We start from the raw sequence: 15,501 nt of genomic DNA, 5'->3' as shown, positions 1-15,501 counted from the left end.
ACATTATTTCTTTGAGAGTGATCTCTTTTTCTGCCTCAATTCACTTCGGCATTTTACTTAAAACACTCACTATTTTTGCTAATTTTGTTTCTTAACTTGTTTGTTGTTTTTGTGAGTTTGCTGTTTTTAATTACAAATGGCTGGATTTTCAAGTGATGCATCATACAAGCAGAATTCTCCTTCCAAAGCTTCAATCCTTGGTGAATTACATGAAGCACAAAGAACTATTAGACGCTTGGAAGAGAAAATGCAAAAGATGGAGGTCCAACAAGCTAGACCATCTCCTTCTATCCATGATGGGCATCATTCACATAGACCTTCAACAAGAGGTTCTTCCAATGACATAGGCCGTGAAGAGGACCATAGGAGAAGGAGAACGCCACCCCAATTCCTTGGACATAGACATCACAACCAAGGGGAGAGACCTCACTATGGCAATGGCTACTACCAAGATACAAAGGCTAGGCTACCTTCGGTCAAGCTTCCTTGTTTCAATGGCTCAAGTGATCCTAATGTATATTTAGATTGGGAGGCTAAGTGTGAACAAATATTTGAGATCCATGAGATCCAAGATGAGCATAAGCTTAAGCTAGCCACTCTAGAGTTTAGTGATTAAGCCATGAAATGGTGGCATGGAATTGTAGAGGACATTATCTATCACAAGGGTCCTCCCGTGGACTCTTGGAACTCTGTAAAGGATCAAATGCGCGCTAGATTTGTGCCCCCACATTTTAGGAAAGACCTCATGTTGAGACTCCAACGGTTTCAACAAGGCACGCTAAATGTGGATGAATATTATAAAGAGCTAGAAACGCTTGTGCTTAAAATTGAATTAGAGGAAAGTGAGGAAGCTATGATTGCTAGGTTTGTGAGTGGTCTTAGGAAGGATATTCAAGACATTGTTGAGTTACAAGAGTATTCATCATTGGGCTCTTTAGTTCATCTTGCAATGAAGGTGGAAGCCCAACTTGCTAAGAAAAACTCTTTCAAAAATGCTTCCAATGATGGATACTACTCCAAGTCTTGGAGAAACAAAAATTCTTTTTCTAAACATCCTTCCAAAGATTCTTCTTTCAAACCCAAGGATCCTACGCCATCTACTTTTAGGCCTAAATCCCCAATTAAATCGTCTAGTCAAAAGTGTTTTAAATGTTTGGGATATGGTCACATTGCTGCTAATTGCCCTTCTAAACGAAGTATGTACATGCATGAAGGCATTGTAGTTAGTGAGCATGATTCCAATTCACCTAGGCATTCTTCACCTTCTAGACCATCAAGTGAAAATGAGAGTGAAAGTCCTTGTGAAGGTGACTTATTGGTGGTAAGACGTATGTTGGGCACAATTCCAAAATCTTTGAATGATACTCAAAGAGAAAATATTTTTCACACCCGATGTCTTATCAACAACAAGTTATGTTCCTTGATTATTGATGGGGGAAGTTGCACTAATGTGGCTAGTACAAGAGTTGTGGAGAAGTTAGCCTTACCCACTATCTCTCATACCAAGCCCTACAAATTACAATGGCTTAGTGAAGTAGGTGAAATCATGGTGAATAAACAAGTCCTCATTAACTTTGCAATAGGAAAGTATAAAGATGAGGTTTTATGTGATGTTGTGCCCATGGAAGCATCTCATCTTCTTTTTGGAAGGCCTTGGCAATATGATAGACATGTTTTACATGATGGCCTATCCAATACAATGTCTTTTTCCTTCCTAGGGCGCAAGGTTATATTAAAACCCCTCTCTCCCAAAGAGGTTCATGAGGACCAAATAAAAATGAAAACTAAAAGAGAAAATGAGAAAGAAAAAGAAGTAAGTACTACACCGAGTCACACCATTTTCTCCTCTAAATCCATCATGTTGACTCGTGCTATGCCTCAAATGGACCCTCCAAAGTCTTCTTCTTCTTTATCTTTTTCATTACCCAAGGTTCCTATTTCAACACCAACTTGGTTAAAATATGTTAGGGATGATTTTTTCATACCTCCTAATGGGTTTCACCATTTAAGAGGTCTTTTTCCAAAAAACATCATCATTCCCAAACAAATTTTTCCAACTTGGTCGATTTATAGGACCTCCTTTTCTACAATCCCTTTGGTTCCATCCGCTAAGTCACGTATTCCTTTTTCTTACACTTTTGATTGTAAAAGTAAACTGACTTTGTTATATGCAGGGATTCAGAATTCGTGGGCGAATTCTCTCCAACTCGGGGAGTATGATGCGAATCAAATAAAGAAGGCTTTTAATAATGAAGGACAAGATCATTCGCCCTCACATTTAAAGTTCTTCTTATTATTCTTTGCAAAAGATGAGGCCCAAAGCCCAAGCCCAAGCCCAAGAAGGCCAAAGCCTAAAAAGCCCAAGTTCATCTCATGAAGGGCAAGGCCAAGTATTAAATAATAAAGAATATTGTTGAAGGTGCTTAGAGGGAAACATTAGAAACCTCTATTGTTAAAGCATCTTTTAGTCTTTAGTTAGGAGTTTTAGGGGGGGGTGTTAGTAGATAGGTGTAGGAGTAAATAAGGAGGTGCCAAAGTGAGAGAAGGGATCACACCTTCCTCATGCATTGTTTTAGGCGCCAATTCTAGAAGCTTTTAGGAGGGAGTTTTTTGAATTTGTGTAGCATACATTTCAGCACCTTAGGCTATAAATTAAGGTGCAGCCCTTGTATTTTTCAGAATTGAAATGAGAGTAAAGAAACTATACTCAATTTTTGAGTGAGCATTGGAGAGCTTTTGAGCCTTCTTCTCTAGTCTTATCTTGAAGGATCCATGGTGTCCTCAAGTGGCGGCAGCACACTCATCTAGGAGCAACCATCCTTCTAGTGGCGTGATCACTCACCTTCTCTTCCATCTCCATAAGCTTTTCTCTTCTCCTTTCTTCCTACTCTTTCAATTGTTCATGTTTAGCTTGTGTTCTTGAGTTTTGGTTTGGTTATTTCTCATTTTCCAGCAGCTGTTCTTATTCTTTTCTGTTTTGGTTCGGTGCATTTTAATTTCCAGCACTTCTAATTCAGTTTGCTTATCTTTTGTTCCATTTTGTTCGGTTCAATTTGACTATAATTGGAACTTCCATATGAGTTTGGAATTGGTGCTAGTTTTTGGAGAGTTCTTGACTTAGAACAATGATCCAATTCTAAGAAAAAGTGCCTAACTATTGTCCAACTCAAGTTGATTCCTAAGAAGGTCAAGAACCTTTCTCTATATGGCTAGTGGAATCACATCACAAGTCCACTCCACAGATAGCCTCTCTGAGAACCTGAAAAACACACAGTGGCGCCTCTGCGGCCGGTGGCGTTCCAACGCTCAAGTCAGTGACAAGAACACCCAAAAACTAAGAGAGAATATGCTCTGTAGGACCGTACTGTAGGCACACAACCCTAGCAGTATCAGCGTAATGAGAAACGTACCTCTGCAGATTCTGTTCAGGTTACCTTTAAAGCTAGGTTTCTTCTCTCTCCAGGCCGTTATGCTTTTGGACGCGTGGCTCGCATCCAGCCCTGCACGTGTCGCCATCTGGGCTGGGATAGGAGGTAGCGCTCAACCCTACACGTGTCGTCATCTGAGCTAAGGCAACTTGAGCGTCATTTCTCCATTGCTCCCAACCCTACACGTGTCATCATCTAGGTTGGAGTAACTGGTGACATCCAACCCTACACGTGTCGTCATCTGGATTGGGGCAACTTGAACGTCATTCTTGTGTAGTAACCAGCCTCACAGCTAAGTCCTCAACTCAAGGAGCAACCTAGCACATAATGCGCTGTGAAACACCACCCGACAAGGCGAGTATCTGATGCAACAAAGTGCATCATCTCTGTGATATCGCTCATCGCGAATGGCACCCTCCTTACCGCTACGCCATGCATGTTCTAGCTGGGGAAACCTTGCCACCAACAAATGCCCACTCTGGGAATCCTGTCGCTGATGAGCAAGGTGTTTCCCCCCAACCCACTTGACCTTCATGCCCTATGCTGGTGCCACAATCGTCTTACTGAACTTACACGCTTGAAATTACCCTTCTGAGCCTTCAACAACTTTAACTAAGTTTGATGGGAGATCCGGCGATGTGCTCCTTGTGGCGGCGTGTAAACCACCCGATCTCCTAGCATTCTCGGGCGATCTCTGATCATCCGTTCTCCTAGCACTCTCATACGGCGACTGCGACGTAACTCTGGTGACCACCGGTTACGCACACTAGAGATCGGAGGACGCCAATTCAGCGATCGGCGACTATGCCCACTTCTGAACCATTCATCTTTTCTAGCCTACGCGTTCCATTGAGCACGCCCCACCCGAGCACGTGCAAGACACGTCATCACGCCTGATGACCTGGTCGGTACAGTGCCTATTCAATCTCCAACTCAAGTTGATTCCATAAAATGTCAAAGAATCATCTATATCTTGTTATTGGAATCATATCATGTGGTATCTAGAGTTTGGGTTTATTCTTGTTTGTGTTTTGAGTTGTTTGTAGGCTCTTTAATTCACGAACTTTCTATTCTTGTTGTTTCCTTTTTGTTTTTAGGTTATTTTTGAGTTTTCTTGCTGTTTTCTTTTTTGATATTACATTGTTTTTGTGTCTTTTTTATTTGTAAATCCTTATAAAGTTTTGTCAAGTCATGTTTCTTCCAACAATGTTATCAATTCTTTGTAGTCCTTTTGTTGTAATTTTTGATTCTTGATTTTGTGTGGTGCAGTTTTCTGAGTTTGTTTCTTGATCCTTTGATTCATTTTCTTTTTAATATTGAGTTCATACTTGTATTTTAAACCTATACAAGTTCTTAAACATCATTTCTATTATGTCTTTGCTAGTTCTTAATTCTGTTTTTCATTCCTGTTAGGATTCCTCTGTTTTTCTGAACACGTGCTAACTGTTTCGATTTATTGCAATTGATTTGCTTACTGGAAATTTCTCAAATTCTGGATTGGAGTTCGTCAAAGTGTTATAAAAAAGTAGAAAAAAGAAGTACTTCAATATTCAAAGTACAAAAAAAATGATAAATGAAATACAAACAGTGTGTAATTTTGCCAAAAAAAATACGGTAATCTGGCAGTGATTTTAGAAAACTTATCACAATTAATTGGCTTACTGTTTTTGAGTAATTCCAGTGCCATTGTTGAGCTAAGATCTTGAACTTTCTGTGGTTACAATTTCATATTCCAGTTCGCTTTATATCATTCCAGATAAATCTGTAAACATTACGCACAGTTTGCATAAAAATATTTTCCAGTAGTTCTGTTTTTGTTTTCTTCATCTACTCTAGTGCTTTTCTCTAGGTCTCTTTTGTGTGCCTTCTTTTTCTTTGAGTACCTTATTTTCTTGCTTGTCTTTTATTCACTAATCTTTGAGTTTGTCATATATCTTGTATTCCTTTTGTTATAGCCTTTTCTTGTTTATACCTTTTCTTGTTTGTCTTTCATTGATTCTTTGGTTTTGTGGTGTTTTGCTTTGAGATTGTGTGTTAACGCTTTGACATCTTTCATTTGAGGTTACTAAAGGCCTCAAGATCAGATTGGTAAAAGGAAGTATTCTTTCTTTGGAATGCTTTGAGTGACTCCTATCTTCGGCATTTTGTTCTAATTGTTGTTGCTAACTTTGTTTTCTTAACATTGTTTGTTCTTGTGTTTGTTGTTTTCTTTTCTAATGGATACCTATTCAAGTGCTGAATCTTCAAAGCCACGCTCTACTCATAGAGATTATGTTCTTAATGAATTGAAAGAAGCAAGGAAGGCTCTTGCTCAAAAGGATGAAGAATTGCACAGATTAGAAGCACGTTTGGCCAAGATTGAATTGCAGCAAGAAGGAGTTGTCCATTCTTTGCATGAGAGGCAACCTTCTCCTAGGCATTCTTCAAAGGGTTCTGCATCTGCTCATGGCAATGGAGAGGATACTAGAAGAAGGAGGCATCGTCATCCTTCCAATGGGGGAGGCCACCACCGTGAACAAAGACATCAACAAGAGACCAAGCCCCAAGTTCCTTTTATGAAAATCCCTAGCTTTAATGGGGATAGTGATCCAAATGTGTATTTAGACTGGGAGGCTAAATGTGAACAAATTTTTAACACTTTTGAGGTTGAGGAGGGCCAAAAGGTGACGCTAGCCGTTCTAGAATTTGTTGATTATGCCATGAAAGAGTGGCCTGAGGGAGTCAGTAAACCGGTCAGTGATTGGTTACTCTCTCAACCCATTACGTGCATGGCATCGTGAAGGGGAAATCGTGTATGCAGAGAGCAATGCTTGGTGAGTGTGCCTAGTCCAGCCACACCTGGCGTTCTCCTGGGAATGTGCGATTTCACCCAGATGGAAGAAACGCGCTAAGTTGCTCCAGAAGGGAATAACTTAGGCGCACAAAGAGATGCGCTAGAGCCCTTCAGGTGGTGGCACGTGCACGGTTAGATGTGAGTTGCATGCCTCCACGTGTCACTGTCTGAGAGGGGCGTGGCCCAGATAAAGGTGCACTCCGTGTCGTGAAAGGTACAGACAGAAAACCCAGACACCCACGACCCTGACTGTGGTACGTTTTCGTACAAAAGCATAACAGAATTCTGACACACGCAGAGAACAGCGTAGCAGAATTCTGTTAGGCACAGACACAGAGGGAGATAAAAAGGGAATCAGAGAGAAATACAGACACACTTTTTTACACACATTATTTTCGTTAGTGATTCTGTGACCTAACTTGAGCGTTGGAGTGCAAACGGCCGCTAGAGGCGCCGTCTGTGTATTTTGCAGGTTGCATTCGAAGTTCCCAGCGAAGGTCCTAAGAGCACTCTTGCAGATAACACAGTCGCCAAAGGTGGGGCAAGGAAGCGACAAGGCAATTCCTCCACGCTTGAGTTGTCGGCGCCCACCGTGGGGCACGTTTGAATCGTGGTCCCATCCACACCAAAGTTTCTAGAGTTTCTCAAAGTCTTTGCTGAGTTTTTGCTGAGAAAATGAGGAGAACAAGACAAACATCACCTGAGCCATCTGTCGATGAAGGAGCTGTGACAATGGCGCAGGTCCTGGAGATGATGCGTGCGCTGCAGGACACTGTCGCAGCGTCGAAAGCTGAACAAGAGAAGATGCAGGCGGAGTTGGCTGCATCGCAGAGTAGGAACGATGAGCTGAATCGCGTCAATGAGGAGCTGAGAAGGACGTTACAGACGCCGAGAGAACGCGCAGTTGGAGAAGGGATGTCGATGCCACCATCGCCTCCGAGAGCGTTCCCTATGCCGTTCTCCCCTGAAATCATGCAGACCATGGTACCTCCCAACCTAGTGGGAGTAAAGGCGTCGTTCACAGGGGTAGAAGACCCAGAAGCGCATCTGACAGCGTTCCACACTCAGATGATGCTGTCTGGAGGCTCAGATGTCGTGTATTGCAAGATGTTCATGAGCACTCTGAGAGGAATCGCCATGGAATGGTTCGTGAGTCTGCCAGAGGGTCATATCACGTCCTTCCATCAGTTTTCGAAGCTCTTCACTGAGCAGTACATCGTTAACAGAGCACCTTCAGTGGTGTCGTACGATCTGTTCGACGTACGGCAGTATCAAGGTGAGTCGCTGAAAGACTACCTCAACCGCTTTGGAGCGCAAGTGGTTAGATTGCCCAGCAAGGACGAGGATATGCTGGTGCATGCGTTTCAGAAGGGAGTGCTGCCTGGTCCCTTCAGTGAATCCCTCATCAGGAGCCATCCCAGCACCTTTGCGGAGATACGGCGACGCGCGGTGGCACACATAGTGGCAGAGACAGAGCTTTCTGAGAAAAGAGGAAGTGCGGCACTGCTGAAGCCGCGTGGTGGACAAGGGAAGCAACAACAGCACACGAGGGTGCATGAGGCAAAGGAGGAAAAGAAGGTGCACGGGAAACCTCGTCCTTATGCACCCAGGAAGGACCAGGGTCGGGGGCGTGCAAGGGAGAACAATGCACCCCCAAGATACGATTTCATGGTAGGGTTGGCGGATCTGATCGCCCTTCCTGCCATAGCAGCGAGACTTCGAGTACCAGAGAAGACAAACAAGGTACTAGGGAGGAAAAAGAACGAGTGGTGTGAGTTTCACCAAGCCTTTGGTCACACACTCCACTCCTGTTTGGCGTTGGGGCACCAACTGGCAGAGTTGGTAAAGTCTGGTTTCCTAGCAGATTACCTGCGGGAGTCACCAGGTGATCGCGCGTCAGGGTCCTAGGCAGGAGAGCAGCAGCATGAAATCCCTGTGCATGGGGAGGTGCAGACGATTGCGGGGGGCTTCTCCGGTGGGGGATGCACCGCATCACAAAGAAGGAGGTATGCTCGATCGGTAATGGCCGTGGACTCGGTGGACGAGGGCCATTTCCCCGAGGTAGATATCACTTTCAGGAAAGCTGATCTACGGGACATTGTACCGCACGACAACGATCCTGTGGTCATCTCCCTCATCACAGCAGGAAGGCGAGTGCACAGAGTGCTCGTAGACCAAGGGAGCTCGGCAGACGTCATGTTCTGGCCGACGTTCAACAAGTTGGAGCTGTCCCCCGATCTGTTAAGGCCATATACTGGATGTCTCTATGGCTTTGCAGGGGATCAGGTAGAGGTGAGGGGGTATATTGAGCTGAGGACGACGTTCACCGATGGAACGACAGCCCGCACCGAAAAGATAAGGTACTTGGTGGTTAACGCCCCTTCTGCGTACAACATCTTGATGGGAAGGCCAACACTCAATAGGTTGGGTGCAGTGCCATCGACGAGGCACATGAAGCTGAAGCTGTCGTCGATGGAGGGGACCGTAATAACCATCAAGTCAGATCAGGCTAAGGCTAGACGCTGTTATGTGAACAGCCTCAGACAGAAAAGGAGCATATGCCATGTCACCACAACACCACCACCAGGTGTGCTCGAAGAACGATCGGTGGTTAGGGGAACGTGTGGCGATCAAGGGATGGAGGCTGCTACGCTGGGGGGCTCCCAGGTAGCTCTGGTGGAAGCTGCTACGCTGGAGGGCATGATCACTCCTCGCGAGTCAAGGATCGCGAGGGCGATCATCGCCAGCGAGAAAAGACCCCACCCAGCTGAGGGGTGGGTAGAAGTAGATATAAGGGGAAGAAAGTTCAAGATGAGAGGATCGCTCGGCGAAGAAGAACGAGGGTTGATCGCTGGGGTGATCGAGAGGCACATGGGTGCGTTCGCATGGTCAGCATCTGACATGCCAGGAATCGACCCTGACTTCCTTTGCCATCGCCTGTCGATGGATCCTAAAGTCCGACCTGTGCGACAGAGGCGAAGGAAATTCAATGAAGAGAAGAGGAAAGTGATCCATGACGAAGCGCAGAAGCTTCTTGCCGCAGGGCACATCAGGGAGATCCAGTACCCAGAGTGGCTAGCGAACGTGGTACTGGTTCAGAAGCCAAACGGCAAGTGGAGGATGTGTGTGGACTTCACTGATCTCAACAAGGCATGCCCCAAAGATTCCTACCCTTTACCCAGCATAGACGCTCTGGTGGATAGCGCGTCAGGGGGAAAGCTGCTCAGTTTCTTGGATGCATTCTCAGGATACAACCAGATCAGAATGCACCCCAAGGATGAATGCAAGACAGCGTTCATGACAGAACGGTCTTGCTACTGCTACAAGGTGGTGCCGTTCGGGCTGAAGAATGCGGGGGCTACCTATCAGCGACTTATGGATAGGGTGCTCTCGCCCATGCTGGGAAGAAATGTGCATGCTTACGTAGATGACATGGTGGTCACATCCCGAGAAAATGAGCAGCATGTGACCGATCTGGAGGAACTATTCACCACCATCGCCAGGTACAGGTTGAAGCTCAACCCTGAAAAATGCATTTTCGGCATGGAGGCAGGGAAGTTCCTGGGTTTCCTCCTGACAGAGCAGGGAATCGAAGCCAATCCAGAGAAGTGCACAACAATAGTGGCAATGAGGAGTCCAACGACGGTGAAGGAGGTGCAACAACTCACCGGTCGGTTGGCGGCATTATCCCGGTTCATGTCCGCTGGAGGGGAGAAAGGTCATCCGTACTTCCAGTGTCTTAAGCGCAACAGCAGATTCCTTTGGACACAGGAGTGGGAGGAGGCCTTCATCAAGTTGAAGGAGTACCTGGCAAGCCCACCGGTCCTGTGCAAGCCACAGGTAGGCACCACTCTTCGTCTATACTTTGCTGTGACGGAGAGAGCAGTCAGTTCAGTACTGGTGCAAGAGCAAGATCAGGTCCAGAGACCTGTGTACTTTGTGAGTAAGGTGCTGCAAGGCCCTGAAACAAGGTACCAAGCCCTCGAGAAGGCTGCCCTGACGGTAGTATTTTCAGCAAGAAGACTCAGACACTATTTCCACAGCTTCACAGTAGTGGTAATGACAGATCTGCCCATCCAGAAGGTGCTAAAGAAACCAGACGTAGCGGGAAGGATGGTCAAGTGGGCGGTGGAATTGTCAGAGTTCGATATCCAGTACGAGCTCCGAGGACCGATAAAGGGGCAGGTGTTCGCTGACTTTGTGGTCGAGCTGTCGTCGGTCGCGGCACCTTCGGAAGGGCTAGACTTCCGATGGGTATTATCAGTGGATGGCTCTTCCAATCAGCAGGAAAGCGGCGTCGGGGTCATCTTGGAAGGCCCGAACGGAGTGTTGATCGAGCAGTCCCTCCGCTTTGCCTTCAAGGCTAGCAACAATCAGGCGGAGTATGAAGCCCTGATCGCAGGAATGTTGCTAGCAAGAGAAATGGGAGCAAGAAGTCTGCTTGCCAAGAGTGACTCTTTGCTAGTCACCGGGCAAGTTACGGGGGAGTTCCAGGTGAAAGATCCCCAGATGGCAGCTTACCTAGAGTATGTACAACTCCTGAAGACGTCCTTCACCGAGTTCGAACTGGTTCATGTGCCCAGAGAGCAAAATGCTAGAGCAGACCTGCTTGCCAAGCTGGCCAGCTCAGGCAAGGGGGGAAAGCAGAGGACCGTCATTCAGGAGACCTTGAAGGTACCGTGAGTGTTCGTGTCAGACAACCAGGTACTTCAAGTGTACAAATCGATGGAGCGTCTGGCGATCGGTCATCGTTCACTAACCCAAGAGACGTTGAAAGCGCCAAAGGTTAGAGCGCGACCGGCAAAGACCGATGAGATGATGGAAGTCTGCGCTGCAAGGGAGCCCAACGCGTGGATAACACCGTACCAGTTGTATTTAGAAGATGGTATACTCCCACTGGACCCGGCAGAGGCCAAAAGAGTAAAGCGGAGCTCGAGTAAGTTTACTTTGATTGACGGAAACCTGTTTAGATTTGGGTTTTCTCATCCTGTGCAGATCTGCATGTGTGGAGAGCAATGCACTAGGCTTATGTCAGAGCTACACAAGGGGGGGTGCGGAAGTCATTTGGGCGGTCGTGCTTTGGCAAGTAGGATCCTCCGCGCAGGGTACTACTGGCCAACGTTGAAGGAAGATTGCGTGAGGTATGCTCAACGTTGCAAACAGTGTCAACTTCACGCAGATTGGCATAAGGCACCCCCCGAGGAGTTGAAGTCTATCCATAGCCCGTGGCCATTCCACACATGGGGAATCGACATCCTGGGACCTTTTCCCCTGGCGATAAGGCAAATGAAGTTCCTCATTGTGGCCATTGAATATTTCACCAAGTGGCTGGAGGCAGAACCGGTCGCACACACCACCGCACAGAAAGTTGAACACTTTGTCTGGAAGAACATCGTCTGTCGTTTTGGAGTACCCAAGAGGCTGGTCTCCGACAATGGCACCCAGTTCACAAGTCATCAGTTAAGGAAGATGTGCGAGGAGTTAAAGATACAACAGGTCTTCGCCTTAGTGGAACACCCACAAACCAATGGGCAGGTGGAGTCAGCCAACCGAGTACTGTTCAGGGGGCTGAAACGAAGAGTAGAGAAAGCTAAAGGGAAATGGGCAGAGGAGGTCCTCAAAATCGTATGGTCCTACCATACCACTCCGCAGTCCAGCACCCATGAGACACCCTTTAGCCTTGTCTACGGGACGGATGCCATGATCCCCGTAGAGATATAGGAGAGCTCCCCCAGGTTTTTGAGTTTCATTGCCGAAGAATCCAATGAAGAGCGAAAGGTGAATCTCGACCTACTGGACGAAGTGCGAGAAGAAGCCAGAGTTAGTGCTGAAGCCGTCAAGAGAAGAGTAGAACGAAGGCACAACTGCAAGGTGAGGCTCAGGCGCTTCCAGGAAGGTGATCTGGTGATGAGAAAGGCGCATCAGAATGAGATGGAAAACAAGCTGTCTCCAAAATGGACAGGCCCATACAGGGTGGTTGAGGCATTGGAGAATGGAGCCTATCGGCTGGAGACTCTGGAAGGAGGAGCAATCCCCAGGACGTGGAACGCCACCCACTTGAAATTTTATTTCAGTTAAGTTGTAAAGTAGTTGCGTTCTCGCGCTAAAGACACACTCAGTGTATATACTGAAAACAGTTGAACAGATAAAGGGGGCACTTTTTTCCCTAAGGAGGGTTTTTAATGAGGCCACCCAATAAAAAGATTATCAGTATATCAAGTGTGCGAAAGTTTTCAAGTTAAAATCCTCCTCACCCCAGGCACGAGTGCAGGTGATCGGTTAGGCCTTATTCGCCCTAGGTGCGAATATGGGCGCTGATCTAAGTCCTCCTCACCCCAGGTGTGAGTGCAGGCGACTAGGGTTCGAAAAGCCAGGGGTGCTAGTAAGACCAAGAGAGGGAAAGGAAGGATTTTGACAAACGTCCTTACCCACTTGGCATATACCAATATTGGCCCAGTAAAGCTCTTAGTTTAAACCCTTCTCACCCCAGGAGTGAGGCAGGGAAAGAATAACCCGATCCGCCTAAGGTTGATGACCTTGGGGAAAGTAAGAGGGGTTACCGAGAAACACTCTTCTTCCCCCAAACAAGGTATCACCTCTGACGATCGATGTCCTCTATGCACTTAGCGCTAGAGCGACAGAGAAGCAAAGTGAAGTATGAAGAACGATGACTGATGAGTTGTCGGTGGGTACGCTGCCCGAAGAACGATGACTGATGAGTTGTTGGTGGGTACGCTGCTTGAAGAACGATGACTGATCAGTCTTGCCTTGTCGAAGGAAACTTTTCCAAACAAATTCTTACACAACAAGCTGAGGCAGACAGACTACGCCTAGTCAGTCATCCAGTACAAAGCTATGCATAAGAACTGTTAAAGACAAAGCTAAGGGAGTAGCTAGTCGTGATCAAGTAGAGGCCAAGATCAAAGAGTACAAGATCGCGCTAAACCTAAGCTAGCTAACAGTTAGTAGTGTGCATAAAGGAAGATGAAGCTCAAGAAAGTACAAGAGAAGAAGCTTATAGCTGAAACGAGTATGTATTCACACCAAGTTTTATACAAATTCCAAGTACAAAAAGTTGTGTAGAAGTATAAAATTACAAAAAAGAAAAAGAGCTCAAGGAGGAGGAATGAGCTTTCCATCCACCACTTCATGATAAATGCTGAACTGTGAGAGGTCCAAATCCGGGAGAACGCATTGGATCTGCTTGAGCGCCAGCTCGAATCCGTCAGCAAGGGCTTCAGCACCCACACTCATAAGGTCGGCGTTCTCAGCTTCTAATTTTTGCTTTGAGGCCTCCGCAGCATTTTTCTCGGTGGTAAGGGCAGCAATGGAAGAGGCAGCTTCTTCCAATTGGCCCTTTCCCTCAAACAGCTTGCTCACCACCTCCTCAAGCTTCTTCTCCCCAGTAGCGGCCGTTTCCCTGGTAGACTCGAGCTCCCCCACTAGTTGTGAGTTCAGTTGGCGTAGGGAGGAGGTCTCGGCCTCCAGGTGGATCACCTTGCTCCGCAGTTGCACCACCTCGCAGTCCATAGAGTTGACGGCTTGCCCCATCAAGATCTCAGTCTTGATGGTCTCTTGGACCTGCGCTAGGTACTCTCCCCTGGCTTTTTCCACCATACCCCTCATCAGATCTACGGACCCTTGGGCAGCCTCAAAGTCACTTTGCAGTGACTCCTTGTCATGCTCAAGCTCCTTGATCCTCTTCTCCAGGATTAGTTGCTTGCGGTGCTGGGTGGAAAACTCCAGGGAAAGCACTATCTGCTTAGCCAAGTGCTTGTCCACCTCCTCTCCGTTCCATTCGATAAGCTCCCGGCTGCGAATGAGCTGTCGGACCAAAGCAATGACTCGGCTGAAATTCTCATTGCTAGCTCCAGAGCCGCTTGGTCGCGAGCTGCCCCCACCACCTTCAGCGGTAGCAGTGGAGGTTGGTGGTGGTGGTGGCGATCCGAGAAGTCCCGGGGGATCCCCCGAGTGAGCAGAATCGCCCCCAGCAGGTGGAGTGGATTGACCAAGAGCTTGGCCTGCTGGGGGAGGAGATGGAAGTGGAGCTGGAGATGGTGGTCAAGGAGCTGCAGATGGTAGTTGTTTGGGAGAGGGGAAGGATGTTGGTGCTGGGGCAGGTTGAGCAGAAAGAGGCGAGGCTGAACCTTCCTCTATCTCCACCACTTCAATCTCCCCAGGCTGAAGGGATGAAGCCCCCCCAACCTCTGGAAGTTTCCTCTTGCGGTGTACAAGAGGAGAGCCAGAACTCTCCTCTTCGGTTGAGGGGGTAGGGGCAGCAGCAGCTGCGGCAGATGAAGGAAAGGCCTTCGCTAGCCTTCTTCTTTTCCTCACTGGCTCGGGGCCTTCAGCTGGCGCGACCGAGAGAGGAGGAGCTGCGATGGGTTCGGTGGTGGAAGAAGAAGAGCCAATCATCTTGGCGCCCTGGATTCGGGCAAGCTCCAGCAATGCCTTCCTCCTTTCCTTCCCTGAAGTCATGTCTACATCGAAGAAAAAAAAGAAGAGTTAGATGGCATAATTATGCAAGTGGGTCAAAATGTATGCAAGTATGCATAAGTATGTGCAAGTATCCTAAGAGGTGAAAGAATAAGAGCCTACCTATGTACTTCTTCAGAGCCAACACATCAAACTCGTGTTTGATGAGAATAGCTGAGTTGTACTTTGCCCCTAGGAACAGCCCCACATAGTTCGCGCTCGTAAGTGGCCATGACTTCGAGGCCACGGGGTTTCTTGAATTCAACTCCAGGAACCCAATAAAGGGGAAACCCCTCGAGCAATGTTGGACTTTGCGGGGTAGCAAATATCATATAGAACCTGCCCTTCCAATCCTTGAAGGATTGCTGATACAGGCCCAAGAGCACCCGTCCAGCAACCCCGTTCAGGCTGACCCAGGACCTGTCCCCGGGGTTCTTCGCCTCGAAAAAGTATAGGAATACATCTACGGAGGCGTTATGCCCGAAGTAGTTGCAGAGGATCTCGAATGCCCGTATGAAAGCCCAGGAATTCGGATGGAGCTGGCAGGGGGCGACATTTAGCTCCATTATCAGCTCCTTCTCAAAGAAAGTGAAGGGCAGGCAACTTCAACCTCTTGAAGATGGCGGAGTAGACGAAGGTGAAGGGAACCCCGTTGGTGGCCCTGTCATCCGCACAGATGGGCATCCCTCGAGGAGGAATGCGTATACGGATATTAAAATCGTTTTCCCTGTCGACGGCGCAAGAAGGCTCATCTGGGTCGTTGCT

General features: G+C 47.3%; 2 protein-coding genes across 2 annotated transcripts; one reads left to right on the top strand and one right to left on the bottom strand.

The window, feature by feature from the left end:
- The first annotated feature begins 6,936 nt into the window (after nucleotides 1–6,936).
- On the top strand, nucleotides 6,937–8,169 carry LOC137837377 (uncharacterized). Its single transcript, XM_068646356.1, has one exon. It carries the CDS (start codon nucleotides 6,937–6,939, stop codon nucleotides 8,167–8,169), a length of 1,233 nt encoding a protein of 410 aa, XP_068502457.1.
- Nucleotides 8,170–13,374: 5,205 nt separating this feature from the next.
- LOC137837357 (pre-mRNA-splicing ATP-dependent RNA helicase PRP28-like) lies at nucleotides 13,375–14,739 on the bottom strand. The gene is made up of 2 exons (XM_068646339.1): nucleotides 14,409–14,739; nucleotides 13,375–14,309 (listed from the first exon to the last, which is right to left on the bottom strand). Exons 1-2 carry the CDS (start codon nucleotides 14,737–14,739, stop codon nucleotides 13,375–13,377), a joined length of 1,266 nt encoding a protein of 421 aa, XP_068502440.1.
- Between the last annotated feature and the right edge of the window lie 762 nt (nucleotides 14,740–15,501).

The sequence above is a fragment of the Phaseolus vulgaris genome, chromosome 11 (genome assembly GCF_000499845.2).
Source record: "Phaseolus vulgaris cultivar G19833 chromosome 11, P. vulgaris v2.0, whole genome shotgun sequence".
In the NCBI taxonomy this organism is placed as follows: domain Eukaryota; kingdom Viridiplantae; phylum Streptophyta; class Magnoliopsida; order Fabales; family Fabaceae; genus Phaseolus; species Phaseolus vulgaris.
Note: the sequence above shows the minus strand (reverse complement) of the source record. Positions and strands in the feature narration are given on the sequence as shown.